The sequence below is a fragment of the Rhinolophus sinicus genome, chromosome 4 (assembly GCF_057876585.1).
Source record: "Rhinolophus sinicus isolate RSI-liver-muscle chromosome 4, RSI-T2T, whole genome shotgun sequence".
Classification (NCBI taxonomy): domain Eukaryota; kingdom Metazoa; phylum Chordata; class Mammalia; order Chiroptera; family Rhinolophidae; genus Rhinolophus; species Rhinolophus sinicus.
This window is the reverse complement of record NC_142504.1, coordinates 22,325,337-22,345,098: the sequence shown is the minus strand read 5'-3', so window position 1 is coordinate 22,345,098 and position 19,762 is coordinate 22,325,337. Positions and strand designations below refer to the sequence as shown.

The 19,762-nt window shown below is 37.7% G+C and overlaps 1 protein-coding gene across 1 annotated transcript; it reads right to left on the bottom strand.

Annotated features, from left to right (window-relative positions):
• Nucleotides 1-1,186: 1,186 nt before the first annotated feature.
• Nucleotides 1,187-12,495, bottom strand: AGR2 (anterior gradient 2, protein disulphide isomerase family member). The gene is made up of 8 exons (XM_019726630.3): nt 12,230-12,495; nt 9,351-9,496; nt 9,042-9,105; nt 8,877-8,929; nt 7,378-7,451; nt 5,302-5,365; nt 2,656-2,739; nt 1,187-1,473 (listed from the first exon to the last, which is right to left on the bottom strand). Exons 2-8 carry the CDS (start codon nt 9,487-9,489, stop codon nt 1,424-1,426), a joined length of 528 nt encoding a protein of 175 aa, XP_019582189.1. The 5' UTR covers nt 9,490-9,496; nt 12,230-12,495; the 3' UTR covers nt 1,187-1,423.
• Between the last annotated feature and the right edge of the window lie 7,267 nt (nt 12,496-19,762).

The following is a 19,762-nucleotide window of genomic DNA, read 5'->3' as shown; positions in this document are numbered from 1 at the left end:
TTGTTTATACATGTGAAAAATATTTTTTTCCTCCCATTAACCCTCAGAGAACTTTCTAAATGGAATATTTTACCTTTTTAAGCACATGTAAGCTATTGACTTATGAGAAGGAAGCCCAATTCTTCTGGTGATATTTTTGCTGAGGATTTTTATGTCGTTAAATCAACAATATATGCTCAGAACCTATTCGTGAATAGCTCTGTCAAACTACTGTGAAAGAGAAAAGTATTTAAAATATATTATCTGCCCTGAAAAGTTAATGATGCCAAAGGATCTATTCAGAAAAAGATCTATCTAAAAAAAAGTTATTCAAGACAAGCAATAAATAATCAATACGCAAAGTATTGTACAGACCATCACAGCCATTCCAGGGCTAAAGCAGTTAGTGGGGGCTGAGTAATAAAAAGAATTCCATATAATCATGAATGTGAAGTTACTCAATATGTCGTGAAGAAATTAATAGAGTTCTAGTTTTTGTCAGGCAGAAGAAAGAGTTACAGTGGCTAAAGCTGCTCCCCTATCTGATGCTATGCTCTTTCTCAACTTTTCCAGATAACTAGTGACCTCTGATCTCTACCTAATAGACAAGATAGCACTGCCCTTTGCTCTTCTCCCAGTCACATTTTAATGAAGAAGATAGGAACAATTCAACTGAATTGATTCCAGGCCAGGACTCAACACCTTGAGAGACCAAATATAAGACTAAGTCTCAGGATTTCTTTAGTGTATGTTCATGAGTGCAGATGTTCTTTGAATGACCTTTTCACAAAATGATTCTTCTGAAGGGGGAAGCTACCTGCCAGAGCCTTTCTGTGAGAGCATTCAGCTGGGCAAAAATCTAACTAAACTTGAATTACAAAATTAAGGTGTGGACATACATAGGAGTTTTAGGCCAGGGTGGGGAGGGGTTGTCTTCAATTTAGGTACCTGATTTTCTTGTGATGCCGTTCTTCTACCTCTTCTTTCACACTAAAGCATATGCTGTTTGAAACGGCTATTGATAAAGCTAATATCTTTTAGTCACCCAGCGAGAAATTATAGTGAGCTGTGATGAGAACTTGGTCTTCATTGCTTGAACTAGTTTTGTCTTGTCCCCTCTTTGAACATTTTGCATCCAAAGGTGAATGAACCAAATAGGTTTTCTGTGAAAGACCAACTTGGGGAAAAAAAGATATAACAGTTTGAACACCCTCAAAAGGATTTATTTTTTTAAAAAGTTTGGCTCACTATGGTAGTATACAATGTTGTTTTCATATATGCATACTTGAAACCAAATTAAAAAAAAACATTGCTGTTGTAACATTAAACCATAATCTATCAGCATGGCCACCAGTGCTTCTGCCTTCTCCAGAGTCTTCTGAAATCTCTGGTTCCAAGTCGCAAGGCCTAACAGAGTGAAGAGCTTGCAAAGTTTGTTTTTGCTCTACAGTTCGGTCTTCAGCAACTTGAGTGCTTTCTTCATGTTGTCGAGCACTAATGGGGGGAAAAGTTATAAGAGTCAAGACGTGACCAAAAATTATATTAACAGATATAGTAAACCCCCAAACTTGAAGACTATTGCTTAATGGGGTGCTATTTTATCAGAGGGTGAATAGTTGGCAATAGGATTGTAAATTTTTTTCTAAAATTAATGGCTTCTGTTATAATTCAGTTCTTTTCCAATATCTATTAAATGCCGTTTCTACAAGGCACTAGGGTATTGCCTACGCAGGGTACTTACCTTTAAGGAGTCCAAAGTCTTATTAAGATACTGTATGTGTTGTTATCTTGGGAATGGTTAATACTTGGACTATGCTTCCCTGGTCTTCCCAGCACCCATCTGAGGCATTTCTAATGGACCATGATTATCTTTCTGCCACCAAGACACAGCCTCAAAATCCTTCCCCACATAAGGTTCTAGGTCAGTGCCCCTCGATGGGAATTTCTGTGATGACGAAAAATAATTCAGTGCCTTGGCGATGAGTACTTGAAATGTGGTTAGTGTGACAGAGGAACTGAATTGTAAAGTATAAGTAATGTTAATAGTAAACAGCTACATGTGGCTAATGGCTAATATATTGGTCAATGTAATTCTAGGAGCCACTAGTCATTGAGCAGAATTGGTTCTTAGGACAAAACCCAGTTCTTCCCAAAAGGACTAATTAACCCAGAGACAAGTAGGTACAGTCTCCCATCAAGGTACCTCATCTGCCTTGAGTCCCCCCTCCCCTATTTTATAGCAACCCCAGGGGAAGTGTCTTGGCAACAATTTGCAGCCATCTTTACTACTGATCTTTAAAATTGAACTTGATTTTAACTTCAACAAGCTGGACTAAATTATTTTACTCTCATTATTTGGGGAAAAAAAAAAATTTAACAAAGCATGCAGATTACTACAACTATCGTTACATTCTGTGGTAGAAGGACTTGCCTGTTAGTGTGCCTGGGAGAAAACCTGAAAAGCAGGTAATACTGTCATTTCCAGAAAAAGATACTTAATCTAAATAATTCATCTTCGATTGAGATTTAAAGAAAAAAAGAGATCAAAGTGCATGTAATTTGCCTGAGGACGACCCTAGTTAGAGACCGAATGAGACAAGGCTTCTACGATTCTCTAGTCACGAGGCCTCTTCCCCGCACCGCGCAGTGGAGACGTTCAAAGCAGGTAACACTTACATAGAGCTGCGTCCGAAGGTTCGTATGCGTAGAGACGATTTGAATATCTTCCAGTGATGTCGGCTCTAACTGTCAGGGATGGGTCTACAAAGAAAAGCAAAAGGGAATGGAGTGCTCTGTTTCCAGGTAACCTCTTGTTTGATGAAGATCACGTATTTTTTCCATGTCCTATCAAAGGAACACAGCGTGTGTCTGTCGGATGCAATTCTACTCCCTCTGCGCTGCAACCCAGCCTCTGGCCGTCAGGACCCAAGAGGCGGGGCGTGGCCAACAGCTGCGCATGGTTATTTGTGGAAGAGGTTACAAACCCTGCTGCTCTATCGATAGCAACTTGAAAACACGATGATGTATCTTACTGGGGAAGTGTTTTGGTTTGAAAACATTGGCGTTCTCTACTATGGAATATTTTGATCTTTTGAAATGATACGTTGTAACTGAAATGTGTTACCAAGAGCAACCAAATAATTGGAAACCCACACCCAATGCTAGGTAGTGTTCAAAACCCAATGGTTTATTCTTTTCTTTAATGAATAAAAGAACGCAAGCCCTTAAAGAGCAGCAAAGGTCAAATAAGCACGTGGGGTCCCTTTTTACTTTTCACTTATTGTTAACCAGCTGCATTTTGAAAATAGAGACTTAGGAATCATCCTTTATGTATTGCTTAAATCTGATTTTTCATGTTTTGTATTTAACTTGACGTTATCGATGGGACAGTAAGGTATTTTTAAAATAAAGTGGGCATCCAAAAGGGAGGTAGGTAGTACTGGGAATGCACAGCGGCCTAGAAACCTTGGGATTGAAGGAGCCTAAGGTGTGTGTCCTGAAATCTAGGTGAAGTGGCTGCGGGAGAAGCACCCGCGTGTTTGCAAAGTCTGTCACCAGTATTTGGATAGTCTCTGCCATTTCAGAATACTGGACTAGGACCAACATAAGTTACATGGAGGAGACATTCTTTTGTTCAACAAAGACAAGACCTGCTACTGCTTGGTGCAGAAGATACCAATACCTGGTCTAGATAGTAAATTAACAGAAAGGCTTTTAAATGCCCAACCATTGGTTGTGAACCAATGGCTGCCCAATGGAATCACCTGGAGAGTTTTTGAAAATACGCATGCCTGCATTCCAACCCCAGAGATTCTGATTTAACACATTGTTTGTGGCAAACGAGTAAACTCGTCATATCGCCTCTAGTTGGAACCCGCAAAAATTTTGCAAAGTGAATAAATAGAGACCTCTTTTTAAACTAAAACACTGAAAGTTTCATAGAAAAATATCAAATAGATCGAAAGATATGAATATTTTATGGAAAGTCTAATTTTGGAGAGAAAATGTCAAAAAAGCCCCGCGTTACGGACGCGATTTGGCGGGAAAATGCCCGCTTACAAAGTTTAATTTGTTTGAGGTGTGGCCTGAGCGGCTTGACTCTCAAAATCTTCCAGGTGATTCTAATGTGCAGGCAGCATGGAGAGCTACTGAGCTGGAGAGAAGCTGCAGCAGAGTTGGAGTTGGTTCTTAGGACTGAAGGGACCAAACGTGGGTTAACACGCCCTTAGATGGGAATACTGTGAACAGAATTCCTGCACAAGGTAAGACTGGATGACCTATTAGTCTCTTTCAATTTCAAGCGTTCTAAATTTTCTAAATCCTAACAAACCCAAATCTGTAAAGCTCTAGTTCAGCCGTCCTCCTTTTCTTCCTTTACTTTTTCTCTCCCGTTTTGTACATTTAGTGTGAACTCGGAGGGATTACATAGGTGAACTGCTTGATTAGGGTGAGCTCTTTTATGTGATGGATTTGATTATTGACTGTCTTTAAATCAATGTGATTTTGTTTAAAGCCAAACTCAATTAGTTCATTCATTTAAGAAATATGTATTGTGAGCCTACCACAGGGTAATGCTGAAAATTTGATGGTGAGCAGAAACAGATACACTCCCTGCCCCATGGAGTTTATAATCCCATGGGGGAAAGTATTTATTAAACAATCACCCAATAAATGTAAAATTATAACTGAGGAAAGTACAACCATTGAAAGAAACATTGTGCCACAAAAGCACATAGTGGGTATTCGGCCAGGTCAGTGAAAGACAGTGATGACTGGGGAGTTAATTAGGTGATGAGAAGTTGCAGAGGGGGAAGCAGAAAAAGTTTTCCAGCAGAGGCAACAACGTGAAAAGTACTAGTGGCAGGAAGGAACAGCTCCTTTGATTTTTTTTTTTTCCCGATTCGTATTCCTAATTTTCCTAAAATAAGTATCAGCAATGTCAGAAAGAAAAATCCAACACACAGATTGAAAGTGTGCCAGATTAAAAATATGAATTCATAGACCTGGTGTATTTAGGAAAATGATTAATACATTTACACTCTTAACGGGGTGCTTCGTTTTCAGATGTATTTCTGACAGAAGATGAAAAGTTAAAATTAGCATATGAGAAAAAAAATGGCATCTGTGGAAATATCTAGAAGATCACACTTTCTGATGAAAATGTTTTGTGAAAGTTAAAGGAATGTTGTACCCCTTACTAGAGCTTTGTGGTGGCATTGGCCATGGTAGAGGGCAGATGAGGATGGGGAAAGACAGGAAGAATGACAGCAGCACTTGTGTAATTGTAAGAGTGTGTTTCATCTCATTGTTACTTTTACTTACCAACAAACATAATCCTGGGGACATATTGGCCATCAGGAGAAAGGTGTTTGTCAGTTGTTTCATACTAAGATTAAAAAAAAAAAAAAGCAGCTTTTAGTTTGTTTACTCTGTAGTTATTTTCAAACTTGTTAATACAAAAATGTGTCCATTACTGGGGTAGGCATCTTAAAATACCGTAAGGCACACCTGTTCCAGAGCTTATAGATGGAGAGACAAGGTATATGCATGAAATAATAACTTAGTGCAGGATGTGACGCATAACAGAAATAAAGAGCTGAATGTATGAGATAAAGAGCACAAACATTCAAGAAGGAAGAGTTATAACTATACTATAACTTCTTTGGGGAAGACATCTTGTATGAGGTAGAAAGAAATAAATTAGTGAAAAAATCAGAAGTCATTTTTGGAGAAATAACAGAAATAGGACTATCCTGAGCATTCAACTATCATCCACTTACCAACTTTATATTTAAGAGTTTGTGTATTTAGCAATATATAGCACTTATCTGTGATAGGTGTACAGCCTATTGGTAGATACAGGTAGGAAAATGAATACTGGGGATTCAGTGGCTGAACTGTCCTGATGGACGATACGCAGATGCCATGCGTACCCCGAGGAGGACATGTACTCTAGTACGCAGTGTGATTAGGACTTTATGAAGTGGGTAAAGAGGGATCTTAAAAAATAAATAGAAGTCAGTTACATGGAAAAGGAGGTCACTCCAGGCAGAGGGGAGACATTATGCAAAGGAGAAATGCAAACCTCTTTGCTGATATAGCCCAGTGTTTGGAAAGGGCTGAAATATGGGGGATGCATGAGGTGGTGAGAGAAGATGCTGGAGAGCTGCTTCAGGGGCCAGCTCCTGCGTGACTGCACACCCTGCCGCAGCGTTTGCATTTGTTCATAAAGATAAGAACCAGTGGAGGAATGTTAGGGGAGGTATCATGATCTCATTTTGGTCTTCATAGTGATTATCTTGACGGCCATGTGGGATTGGATGGTATTTATCTGGTAGGCAGGGAGCCATTTAGTTAAACTGCCACTGCAGTGCGCTAGGCAAAGGGAACAATTCTCGTGGTCCTCAGTTTACAGAGAAAGTGTACAAACGTATTCAAAAGAACCACAGGGCTTTTTGACTGCTGGAGGAGAGGAGGTGAGGAAAATCAAGAATAACACGTGCAGTGAAATAGGGAAGAAAGAAAGAAGAGCTATTTGAAAAGCCTGGATAAAAACGATAAAATTAGTGTTGAACATGTTGCGTGTAAGCTAATTATGGGTGATCTGAAGCATGGTTGTATGCCCACGTTGGAGGTTGTTGCATGTTTGTGTAAGGTGGGAATTATTACTGTGTGGACATTGATTCAAGGCAGATGTAGATGACGTCCATAGAGGATATAAACTACATAAAAGAGAAGTAGGTCAAGTAGAGACACCAAGTTACTAATACTAGGGGTAGGAAGAAAATGAGCCTGTGGAGGGGAGGTGAGGAAGAACTATTGGTGTAGATGCTCTTTGAGGAAGCCCACCTGTCAACCTGTGACGCGTATGAGAGAGGGTGGCAAGGGGCGGGGGGGGCTGACCCAAGGGTTACGGTAGAGTAAGGCAGAAAGCTTGAACATCAGGAGAGGTGGTGATGGTGAAGTGAGTGGGAATGCATGAGGCTAAAAGTACGATGGCATGATGATATTTGAACTGCCAGAGCGCTGTCTCTTCCAGAGAGAGCGGAGACAAGCACTAAGAATGACGTGGAGTAGCCAGGACTGCAGGAAAGGGCACAGGAAGTAATTTGCAAAAATACAGAAACCTTCCAATTATGACAGCAACAGAGAGAATCCCAGCCACAGGAGAATTATTTTTCAGACAACCTAAATTAATTACTAAATAAAAACATTAGCATGAAAGATAGGTTATTAATAAAATGAAGTATCATTTTTTTTCTCTCCAGGCTTTGAGATAAGATATTTGGAACAGATCCCAGTTCATGCAGTATGTTTAGGACATATAGGAAAAATGAATCATCCCTTTCAAATAATGATCCGTGGAGAAATGTCATTGATGATGAAAAGTAAACTTACAACTAGATTGAGGAGGACAAACTGCTCTGCCAATTTCTGGATTTCTTTATTTTCAGCAAACACTTTCTTTAGAGCTATAATATAAAGAAAAATCGTTAAGCATCCATCTCCTCACCAGTTAAAACCATTGTTCTCTGTTATATTTTCGGTTGAACTTAAAATATATTTTTATTTAAAAATGTATTTTTAACACAATATTCAATTTTGCCCTTTCAGCTAATGATTAGTGAAGTAATGTCTAGGCCATTGACTGCCTTTGCTTCTTGCCATTCACTCATCCATCCATCCATCCATCTATCCATTCATTCATTCATTTTTTTCAGCCCATATATATTGAGTGGCTACTCTGTGGTAGGTACCATTTTATGCCCTGGGGGTAGAGCAGTGAGAAAAAAATGTAATGTGCTTTCTTCATAGAGCTCAAATGCTTGTGTGGGAGACATCATAAACAAGTAAACAAACATGTATCTAATAATTTCAGGTGAAGATATGTTCTTGGAATAAAAACATAAAGCAAAGCAAGAGATTTAAGAGGTATAGAGTAGTTAGGGTAGACCTCTCTGGGGAGATAACATTGAAGTGACAGAGTGATCCATTCTGAGATTTTGGGGGTGTGTCACAGGAGGCAGAGGGGACTGTAAGAGCAATAGTCCTGAGGCAGAAATGAGCTCACATGTTTGAGGAAAGGCACAAAGGACAGGCTAGATGGACTAGAGATAAAACAAGGGGAAAGTGGTAAGAAAGGAAGGAGCCAGAGGCCAGGAATTTGGATGCAATTTTACCTGTGATGAGAAGCCAGTAGAGCACATGAATGAAAGGATCTGATTTATGTTTAACAGCCTGATTGTGGCCGTTTGTATGGAGAACTGACTATGTGGTGACCAGTTAGGTGGCTGTTCAGGTGTTCTAGACAACATGTGATCTTGGTTTGGACCAGGGCAAGTAGCAATGAGACAATAGGAAGTGCTTGGATTTGAGCAGGACCAATGTAATAGAGGGACCCCAGTGCAAAATAAAAAATATGGAGCCTCTTGTTCAAAAATCATAAAGAATCTGAAGACAGCGACAACAGGACTTGAAACAAAGCATGGGAACGTTCTAAGAACTGGTTTCTGTGTGACTGCACAGGTTGCAAGCCCATGAAGCTGGCGCTGGCTTTAGCATATACTTGTAGGTAAAGCCAACGGTATTTGCTGATGCATTGGGTATGGGATATAAGCGAAAGCAAGACACCAAAGATGAATCCTAGGGTTTGTTTTTTTCAAAATATGCACCAATGGTTAACACAAAACATGGAAATATTTGAAGTTACTTTAAAATACCTTTTTACTACATGAAATACTATGTTTTATTCAACTGTGTTAGGTACTAAGGATATAAAGATGAATGACCTGAACCTTGTCCCTAAAGCTAGAAGCAGATAAAGGAAATTATATTTAGAAGAATAAATAAAGGAAATAAATATAATAAAGGAAATTATATTTAGAAGAATAAATTACCTTGGCTGTGTGGACATTCATCCAAGTGATGAATAATCATCAGGGGTTTGTTGCTTTAAGAGAAAGAGATTGGATAATTTTTAATGACTAGGATTTCACATATGGCTAAATATCACTAGATGGTGCTCTTGAGAGCTTTGAGCTCTGTGTTACCCTTGTCTTTACCTTGTCTTGGATTTGTATAAAGCTTCTTCGTATGTCTGAGTCCAGATGAGTTGATCACCCCAACCTGGAACAAAATGAACCAGTGTATGTAAAGCTATCATAATTTCAGATTCCAAGCTGTTGAAAAGCAATGCAAAAGACTGGGATAAATATATATTTGCTATTAAAGAAGAAAAACCTCTACAGAAAGTAGAAATAATTATACATTTTGATAAATCTAGAAGGAACACATACAAAAATATATTCAGCACACAAGTCTCAGTTTCCCAATTTAGTAGCATTGGAAGCCGATGAGAAGCTGGCTCCTACCTCTGGAGAGGGTCTGGGGCAGTTTGGGTGGAGTGTCCTTTGTGTTCTTCTTAGCACCCGGTTTGACTGTGGTATCTTTAGCCAGAGTGTAGGAGAGAGCCACAAGGAGTAAGAATGCTGACAGTGAAATCTTCTCCATGGCAAATCTGATGTGGGAAACAAATAAGCAAAAAGTCAAAACAAAAGGGAATTAGCAGTCTTCAAAAATCTTCAGAATGGATCACAACCATGAGATACAACAGGAATTGAGGCTTCGCTGATGTTGAAAACATGCAGTCTCATTTGAAAACATGAAAAATTCCACAGAATTTTCTGAAGAATACATAGTGTCGATCTATCTATCAATATATATCTATACAGACATAAATATATTGATTAGCTCTCCATAGAAATCTATAATATAGAAATAGATACAGATATATTTTAAGAAAATAAGTAGATGTATACACTCTTATAGCTAAGGGAATTTACATTTAAATTTTATATTTTAAAATGTTTAGTACTGGAAGGCACCTTATGGGTTACCTCCTCTTTTCCTACTCTGCAGTGCTTCATTTTATAAATGAAACTGAAATTCAGAGAGGAAGATTTGTGGGATGGGTGCAGAACCATGGCTCCTGGATCTTGCCCTTTTGCAGTGCTGGTTCCCATTTTCCCATCCTGAAACAATTACCCTAAACGTACATATTTCTTTAGCCTTCTGTTAAAATGGGGACATTGCCAGTGAAGAGAAAGATCTGAGTAAAATGGTTCCTTGTTTGATTTAAAACCTGCCATGTTTGTCACTTAACTGAAAACTTGCACCCACATAACTCTTTCCCCAGTGTAACATTGACTCAAACTCTATGTGTTAGTTCTGAGTTGACTAAAATATGTCATTCAAGCTCCTTCTGCAACAATTCTTTGACCCTCTGTTGGCCTCTATAGGTAGGCAGTTGTGGGCATGCACTTGTGTGCACAAAAGTATTCTGTGGGACCCGTAATGCAGAGAAAGCAACCCCATGGGTGTCTCTTTGTTAACTTTTTTGATTTCCCAGTATTCCACAGTTAATTCTTAAGGAACAGGAATGTGAATGGCAAGATAAGATCCATGAATGACTGAGGGAGAGAGCAAGCTAGCAAAGTGAGCTGCACTGGTAAATCACTCCAGCATAACATGCAAAGCTGGAGACTTGGGATTTTAGTAAAGCCAAAGACTGAAATTGCTTAAAAATAAATGTCTAGTATTAGCATGGGTTTTGAATTAAACTCTGCAAAGGAAGCAGGATGGACTATCAATGCTTGGTAGTTTCAAGCGGAAAAGTTTCCCATGTTCTGATAGCTTGAGTGGGACCCTTTGCTAAGTGTTAGCTGATTTTAAAAAAGGGTTGGCTAAATCACCAGATCAGATGATGCCTTGTATTAAACTATCCAATTACTATCCAAGCCATAGTACGTAGCCACAGAATGTCTTACTCAAAAAGACAAAAACTAAAAGCAAGGATACACTTTCTTCATTTTCTACACCGATAAAGATGTGGAAATGCCAATAACAATTTTTGTATCTAAGTATTTTGCAGAAACAACTCAAGTGTACTACAAGTCAACAATTCCCAGCCCTCTTAGTACAAAGGTTTATTTTTAATGTTAAAAAAACAAGAACTTTTATGTGAGAGTAATTGTACTGTTTGAATATTAGTTGATTCAGAAACATGGCAAATAGCTACTTTGAATTTATGAACAAACGTTTGATTTTGTATTTTAATTACAGCAACAGCATCAATGTATATTTTTTAAAAAATAGTCGTAAAACATAATTGAAGCATTTTCCCTATTTAGTCCATTGACAATTCTTGCTGTGAAAGAGGCGATTAAGAGCCCTTGCAATAGCTGCACAGCTTATAGGTTGGAACTATTGATATATTACACATGTTTTATGGCATGGTGATTCAACAAAGCCTAATATAACTCCTGTACAAACATCCTGCTGTGCTGTGGGCTTTCTGAGATTCACTCTATTGAGTTTTCATAATGTGAATAGACTCTGCTCTGCAAACTTCCTGCTTAAACCGCCTCAAAATGGAATGCCAGCTGTGGAAGATATTGACAGTTTGATGCTCCCCTCTCTCTCTCCTTCTCTCCCTCTCCCCCTCTCCCCCTCTCCCCCCCTCTCCCTCTCTCCCTCTCTCCCTCTCTCCCTCTCTCCCTCTCTCCCTCTCTCCCTCTCTCCCTCTCTCCCTCTCTCCCTCTCGCCAGCTTTTTTTACTAGTCACTCCATCTCTGTATCCTTATCTTTGGCAAGGAGTGAAATCGCAGAAGGTTTTGGTCTCCCTGGTCATAAATGTATCGGTAAAGCACCCATATCTCTCCTCTTAGAGTCTATCCCATGAATTGAAAGATTGAAGATGCAACAAGAATATCTTTACGCCAGACAGAGAAAGGGAACTGTTTTTCCGATTTGCCATCATATTCTGAACTGCAATTCCAAGTGGGCACTCTGAGCCGAGGTTGCCCAGTTCTTTGCTTTAGGCAGTGGGAGAGAAGCAGAGCCTTCGGTGGTGACTAATGCACGGTGACAGGAGACCCTGGGCCCTGTCCCAGGCTTGAAAACACTTGGAGTTCATCTATTCTTGTTTTCTAAGAAAGAAAGCTTTACCTTGAACCAGTTCAGGAACATAGCACTCTGCCAGCTCTGGGCAAAGAAAGGTCCTAGTAAACCTTTGTTGAGAATTCCATTTATTTTCTCTCCAAAGCCCATCTCATTGCCCTTGAAACTACCTTTACTTCACTTCTCTGTTGATTGTCTGCAACTTTCCACAGTAATCAGAGGCTAAAGCTGACGCTAGTGAGTGCCCTTCCACCACTATTGTCAGGGGCCTTACCTGGCTTTCCCCACTCACCTGTCTGTGTGAGTCAGATGGCCTCGTTGTTTCCAAGGTTCCTAGTGTGCTAGCTCAGCCCAGCTTCTATTTATGCACCGGAGCACACCTCAATCCCACCCACTAATCTCCTATTTACGTGTTACAAACTCAGAAAGGAACTTTGCTTTTCCCAAGCAATTGTCTTCCCTGGGCTAAAGATTTCCTTGTTTTTTAAAAAAATAATGTTGTAAAGGATATGCTTCTCAGTATGCATAATTTTTAACTCTTTGTGAAAGTATATTGTTAAAGGATTTGGAAAAGATGGGCAGAATGCCAAATCCAGGTAAGCTTTAAAGGAAGACATTTGATTTGCCTGACGGCTGATTTGTCTTTACGTGATTGGATGGAGTGTGTGGTTTGTAGATTTTTTTTTTCTCTTCCTTGAGCAGACTGCCTTTACTTAGTTAAAAACGCAGGAGATGATTCACAGTTCCGACCCCTACAGTCATATAACTTGCTATCCTCCATTTAGTACAAATTATTTTCCATGATATACTTCCCTCTTCCTGGCAAACAGGATATACATTCACTATATGTATGAACAACATACAAATCAAGCACTCATGTATTTCAAAACTGGGGGAGTTAATTGATAAAACATACCCCAAAACAATGAGTTTTTATTAATTACTTTGCTGCTGAATATATGCAGCAACTTCCCTCCTAAGAGTACCAAGGTATTTCACAGATACTCTTTCATTTAATGGCAAACTTTCCAGCTAGGCATGCAGGAAGCCATTTATTCCATTTCTCAGACCTAGAAACTGAGGTCTGCAACTGCTTTTCTTTTTCTTTTTCCCCCACCCCCCCACTCAAGATTATGTAATTATTCACTAAAGAATTTAAACCTGAACTCAGATTTTCTGTTAAAAAAATATTCAGTCTTGTGTTTTGTTCATGAAGCTATGTGCAATTCTTAAAAGCTCACAATGGAGAAATCTTAAAAAAAAAAAATTAGTGAGATGCAAGCCCTATAAAAATTACTTTTTGTAAGTCAGTGAAATTCACAATACATATTTTAAAGCATTTTTAAGTATATGTATATTTTGATAGCGATGATTGCTGTGGGCAAAATAGTAAGTGATTTCCCAAAATAATTGATGTTTCTTTTAACTCTAAATGAATGAGTTTACAGAGAGAATTTCTTTAAGAGTTTGGAAACAATGATTTGAGCTAAATTTGTAAAACTAGAAAGGCTTTTATATAGACCCTTAGTCTCTTCAGTTGTTATAATATTCAACCCCTTCATCTTGCAGATGGAAAAAACGAAGATGTTAAAAAAAGAATGACTCTGAAGTTCCCATAACAAGTTTAGGTCACTGCTGGGATCAAAGCCGGGGGTCCTGTCACCCACCACCTGCTGAGAGTGAAAAGTCAGCAGCATCTGAGGGCACGAGATTCTAATCTGCACTCTGGTGCTTGCTCACTGGATGATCTCACAGACAGCATTTAACGTCTCTGAAGCGTCAATTTCCCTAACTATTAATATGAAATGGGGAAATATTACCATACATGATTGTCGAGTATTATATTGGATATTAATGAATTAAGAAATGAGAAAGGACTTGGTGTACTAGTGTGCAAAGTCTGCTGTAACAAAGTATCAGAGATTGGGTCACTTAGACAACAGACATTTAGCATCTCACAATTCTGGAAACTGGAAGTCTGCGGTCAAGGTATCTGCAAGTTTGGAGTCTGAGGCTTCTCTTCTGAGGTCTCTCTCCTTCACTTCTATCTGCCTTCTTCTCCCTCTGTCTTCACATGGTATTCCCTCTGTACTTATCTGTGTCCTAATTTCCTCTTCTTGTAAGGATACCAGTCGTCTTGGAGTAGGGCCCATTTGAATGATTTATTTTAACTTAATTACCTCTTTAAAGACCATATCTCCAAATACAGTCAGTCATACTTTAAGGTACTTGGGGTTAGGATTTCAACATGTATATTTTGGGGAGAACAACTCAGCCCATAACATTTGGTAATTAAAAACATCTCTGCCATGTCATAATTAATCATGATGGTATAATTCTCCTATTGTCGTCCTGGGCCTACTCGTGTGTTGGTAAAACTCCAGTATTTCCCTTAGCGGCTAAGGTACGGCAGGGAAGAAGTGATTATTACAACATACCTACACACATCATGGTGCCTGTGGCATCTTTGGCACACATACCTGTCTCAGTGTAAAGCAACGAGGGTTTTGTAGATGGTGCAAGTTTTTCTTGTAGGTTATTAAGCATCACTACTTTTAGTAGGGATGTCATGTGATCAGTCTTTGGGATCTGCCTGCTATTGTAAAGATCCGTCATTCTCAAGTAGATATTTTTGGTTAATTTTTTCTCTGAGTAGGGTTTGAAATTGTGATATATAAAATAATGATTGGTTGTGAAACTGAGCTTGGTACCAACGACTCTGACAATAGCCTAATTAGGTGGGTGCTATAACTTTGTGTTTTGTATATTTGTGTCACTGTGATTGTAGAGGCTTTTATTCAAGCAGATTTTAAAGTAGGTTATTTCCTATTTTTGAGTAAAATTTAAAGACACAGTAATAATAATTAGCAAATACTGAGTATCTAATATGTGCTGGATACTCAGCCTATTATTTCGTTTTTTCACTCATTTTTTCCCCTCACGAAATATCCATTGAACCTAAATATTATGCTAGGCATTAAAGATATGAAGATGAAAAAGACATGGTCAGTTACTGAGGTAGCCAGACACCTACCAGAATAATTTGCAATTCAGGTTGGTAAGTCATGCCTTGGGAAAATACAGAGAAGTTGAAGACATTGTTCCTGCTCTGAGGTTACTTACAATCTGACTGAAGAATTAAAATAGAATCACACTGAAAATTAACCATCCACTATGAGAACAGTATGCCATAAGGGACAGATAAGTGGTATCGACTTCAGCTGTTATTGTTTCTCTGAGGAGGTTGAGATTGTTATACGTTAGAATGCTCAAATTGGTAGTAGAAAGCAAAATTTCCAGTTGGAGAGAATGATATAGAATTTGCAAAATATGTTTGTCGGATATTTAATGGGACTAGCCTAGCTGGAGTGAGAACCATCTGGGTAACTTATAAATAGGTTTGGAACTACATTTGGGGGCTGTTTGTCTGGGGCCTTGAATACCATTCTAAGTTTAAACTTCACTCTCAAAAGAAGGGTTGCCTGGTGATTAAGATGCTAAGGTATTGATTCAGATTGGTTTGAGTCTACATCTAACTTTATGACTATTACATACTATCCTAACCTCTTCAAACTGCCCTCTCTGTACTTTAGTTGTCTCACTTGTAAAGTAGGGATAGTATGACCTACTTTATAGGATCTGTGGGAGATTATATAAGACAATAGAGGTGAAGTCCTTAGAATGGTGCATAGCTCATAGTCAGCACTTAAAAATATTAGTTATTATTACAGACTGTTTCATTTGCTTCTCTGTATTGCAATCATTTAGATCCCAGTCTGTTTACTCTATTAACTACTATTAAATCTGTTAACTCTGTGACAGCAGAATCATGGCCTAGCATAAGGCTTAAACTTTCAACACATATTGAAAAAAATAATTTATCATCATAAGAACCTCCGAAGACATCATTATTTTCTTTTAAAAATAAATAAACTCAAATGGGTGGATTTAATTGGCCCAGAGACACAAAACTGTTAAGAGTACAAAGAGGACCTAAAATCGCCCATGATTATGATAATAAATTCAATATTCCTTCAGCCTACCAAGCTGCTCTCTGATGTCAGGAAGTAAAGCCATAAACTGTAAGCAATTGTTAACCTCTCAAACTGAATAATGATGAGCCTTATGAAGAGGAAAATGAGAATAGCTTCTAAGCACTCAAGGATTTTGCCTGTAAAAGAGCCTTTTCAAAAACACATAGTCGGCTTTCTCTGTTTACAGGATCTACATCCGTGGATTCAACCAACCACAGATGGAAAATATTTTTTAAAAAATGTTGTTGCTGATGTGTACCATGTAGTTAGACCTATGATAGTTGCTTCTGTACTGAACATGTACAGATTTTTTGTCTTGTCATTATTCCCTAAGCAATATAGTGGAACAACTATTTATATAGCGTTTACATTGTATTAGGTATTATAAGTAATCAAGAGGTGATTTAAAGTATACTGGAGGATGTATGTAGGTTATATGCAAATACTACACCATTTTGGTATCTACTGGAGGGTCCTGGAACCAATGCCCTGCAGATACTGAGGGACGACTGTATACCTAACTACAAACCAAGTTGCTGAATAAATCAGCTCTCTCTAAACTCTAGTTTAGAGAAATAGACCCATAGCATGAGAGTTTGACACATAGGAAGAATTGATGTCATTTGAGTTTATTTTAATGTCTGATGGGGGCTTTTGTGTACAAAAGTAATTGTTTCCCATTTTGGGGGGATTTAATTGCTATTCAGTGTATTAAAGGTAAAACTTTAAAACCTAGTTCTCTCCTAAATCTACTAAGTTTAAGTTTCAAAATATACAAATTTTGTTTATTTGTATAAAGTATACAAAATATTTTTGGACACAGTGGACTGGTATAACATTGAAATATATTTTAACTTGCTTCTTTCTCTCTCTCTCTCTCTTTTTTTATTGTGGTAAGAAGAGATAACATGAGATCTACCCTATAAACAAATTTTAAAATGTGCAATACAGTATTGTTAACTGCACCTTGGTAATACTCATCCATTGAGGAAAAGAAGTGCTAGTAAAGCACAAAAACAATCAGAGAAAAAAGTACAAGAACATCCAGGCCAATGCTATACCCTGAATCCAAGTTTACTAGGAACTACAAAGCACAAGTCAACAAAGAGCATCAAACGCAGGTGAGAAAGTTTTAAGAGAAGAGAATTGGTAGGCTTAAAAGCATTTGGATGGCTTCCCAAGGTGGCCTGGTATGTACCCAGACACTTGGAGAGTACATCTGATTGTATAAAAATCAATTGCCTTAAATCAGGCTTCATGCATGGCTCGTGAGTTGAAATAATGAAAAGCCCAATTCTCTGGTGCAATAGTATATTACCTTCTTGGGTTAGAGATAAAGTAGCCTCTTTATACTTCCCATTTTGCTCAAAGTCTCATTTTAAGCCTGTTGCTGAGCATAAAAATTGAGAACATTCCCTTTCACTTTCAAAAGTATTATAATGTGGACAATAAGTTGGATGGTCTAGATGATGAAATCTGTCAATGTTCTCTCCAGGAAAAAAGAATGTGCATGCAAGAGTGTACACACACACACACACACACACATAATTTTGCTGTTATTTTAGTGGGCTCATTTATATACTGAACCTAATCCAAGGATTCCTTTGAGGGATCCATAGACGCAGATTGAAAACTCTTCCTTGAGTGTTCAAGTCTCCATGCTTAGCCATTCCCAAGGAGCCCACAGCTTTAGAAATGGGCATTTCACTCTCTGCACTTGTTTTATAGCACAATCTAATTTTCTTCCTGGGTATCAGAAATTTTATACCTTGTACTAAGCTGGAAGCAATCCTAGTCTCACAGCCATTCAAGTCTCTTGTTTTCCCTGAGTAAAGGCCCACACTTGGAAATCCTTTTAGACCATGGTGGAGGTAGGCCTTATAGGAAAGGGGGAATAAAACGAAATTTGAAATGTGTCAACATCCAAAGTGGTTAAGTAATTTCTCCATGAACTCTCCTCTTTTTTGATGATAGGTATTTATAAAGGAAACGTTAACATCATTCTTTGGGAATTTGAAGTGAATAGTCTCATAAATACTTAGAACTTTCCATTGAAGTGATATGCTACTAGTGAGTTTGGATAGGTTGGAAATAGGTATCATTTAAAATATATATATATATATATCTGGATCTAGTAACTACGTTAGCCATATATGAAAGAAGGGTTTTAGATACTTAAGGGAGACGTGTCCTTAGCAGTTGAAGTCTGACTCTAGAGTCAATATTGTTACATGACAAACATACTCCTTAGGGTGGAGCCCTGAACAAGCAGAGATGCTGTTAGAAGCTGTCATCCTCCTTGAGAATGCAAGTGGCTTTTAAAAGTACAATCTCACCTTCTGAGATAGCTTTACTTTGACTTAAGTTCTATGAAACATCTTCTCATAATTGTTTTTACTTTTACTCCTTTAAAAACTATTATATCATTATTTCCTTATGTAAGTGGATTGTCTTGTGGCCATGACTAGAGTTTTCTATCTTATTATTTAGCCATCTGTATACTGAAATGGCAAGTGTTTTGTGAGAGATAGTGCCAAATGAATAACAACGTAATATGAAAATGATAAATACATATCAATATTATCTTGGTAAATATAACACATGGTAAATATAACACATGGTTTATATCATGTAATATAATGCTTCCAAGTTTGTGAAGTTTTAACAAGCAAAAATAATAGATTTTAACATTTTAAATCCACAGAAGAAAACACTGTTAAACAAATGTACTCAAAAAGAAAGGACTATTATGCTTATAATCTTCTCATCTGTCAAATAGTAACAAGTAACTTTCCAAGACCTCAATTTTTGTGTGCATATAATTGAATATTTCTTGAAGGATCAAAATAATCTTTCTGTGATCTATGATTCCAAATTTGCCTTAAGTATTTGTGTACGTATCTTTTATACTAATTGATTTGGTAACAGTTTCTCCAAATGGAATAATTGGTTTGAAACATTAGGGTTTGGGTAATTTGGGGGTTTTCAGAAAAACTTCTATGATTGTTATTTAAAGAAATACTATCACTTATTTCACAAATTATCTTTTGGGATACTTCGCACTGTCCAGTTTTTATGTTTCATCCTTAAAGTTAAGTGCCAATGAAAGAATAACGTGTACTTATATTCTTAATATTCTTCTGTTTGCCTGTGTTTTCCATCTGACTCATTCTATAATAACTTGAGTATTCTCAGGAATAGGTCAGCCCTGAAAGCAAACATAAAAGAAACTTGTCCTTTTACTTTCTTCCTGATTTCTTTAAGACCTCGTCATCATTTCAAGACTAAGCTTTGCTGTGTTCACCACATTGCATTTTTTCTAATATGCGCTTATAGGAAAAGATCACATTTGTTCATTATTTATAGGCTTTTAGACTCGGCACGATGGGGAAAAATGGTTTCCAATTCAGTGAATATTTAGAATGTAATTTTAGAAGTGTATCTTAATTACAGTTAAACCAGTTTTCTATTACTCCTCTGTTAGGTTAGGTTGTCAAATAAAAGTCTCAGTACAAGAAATTTCCCCAGCTAGTTACTATAAACATTAAACTATTTGGTGCCTTTGGTGAATTCCCTGAGGCTGTAAGATGGTTTGAGCAATATTTGAAGTTTTTCAGGACACAAAATATAGATATTCTACAAGGAGATTTCTATATGGAATCAATCAGGTCACGTTTAAAATAATAGAATTGGGACTAGGATGACTTTTTTTTGTTTTTTTAAGCACCAAACTATGGATAGGAAGTTTTTTGTTTTTTTTTTTTCAATTTCAAATGAATACATGGACATCT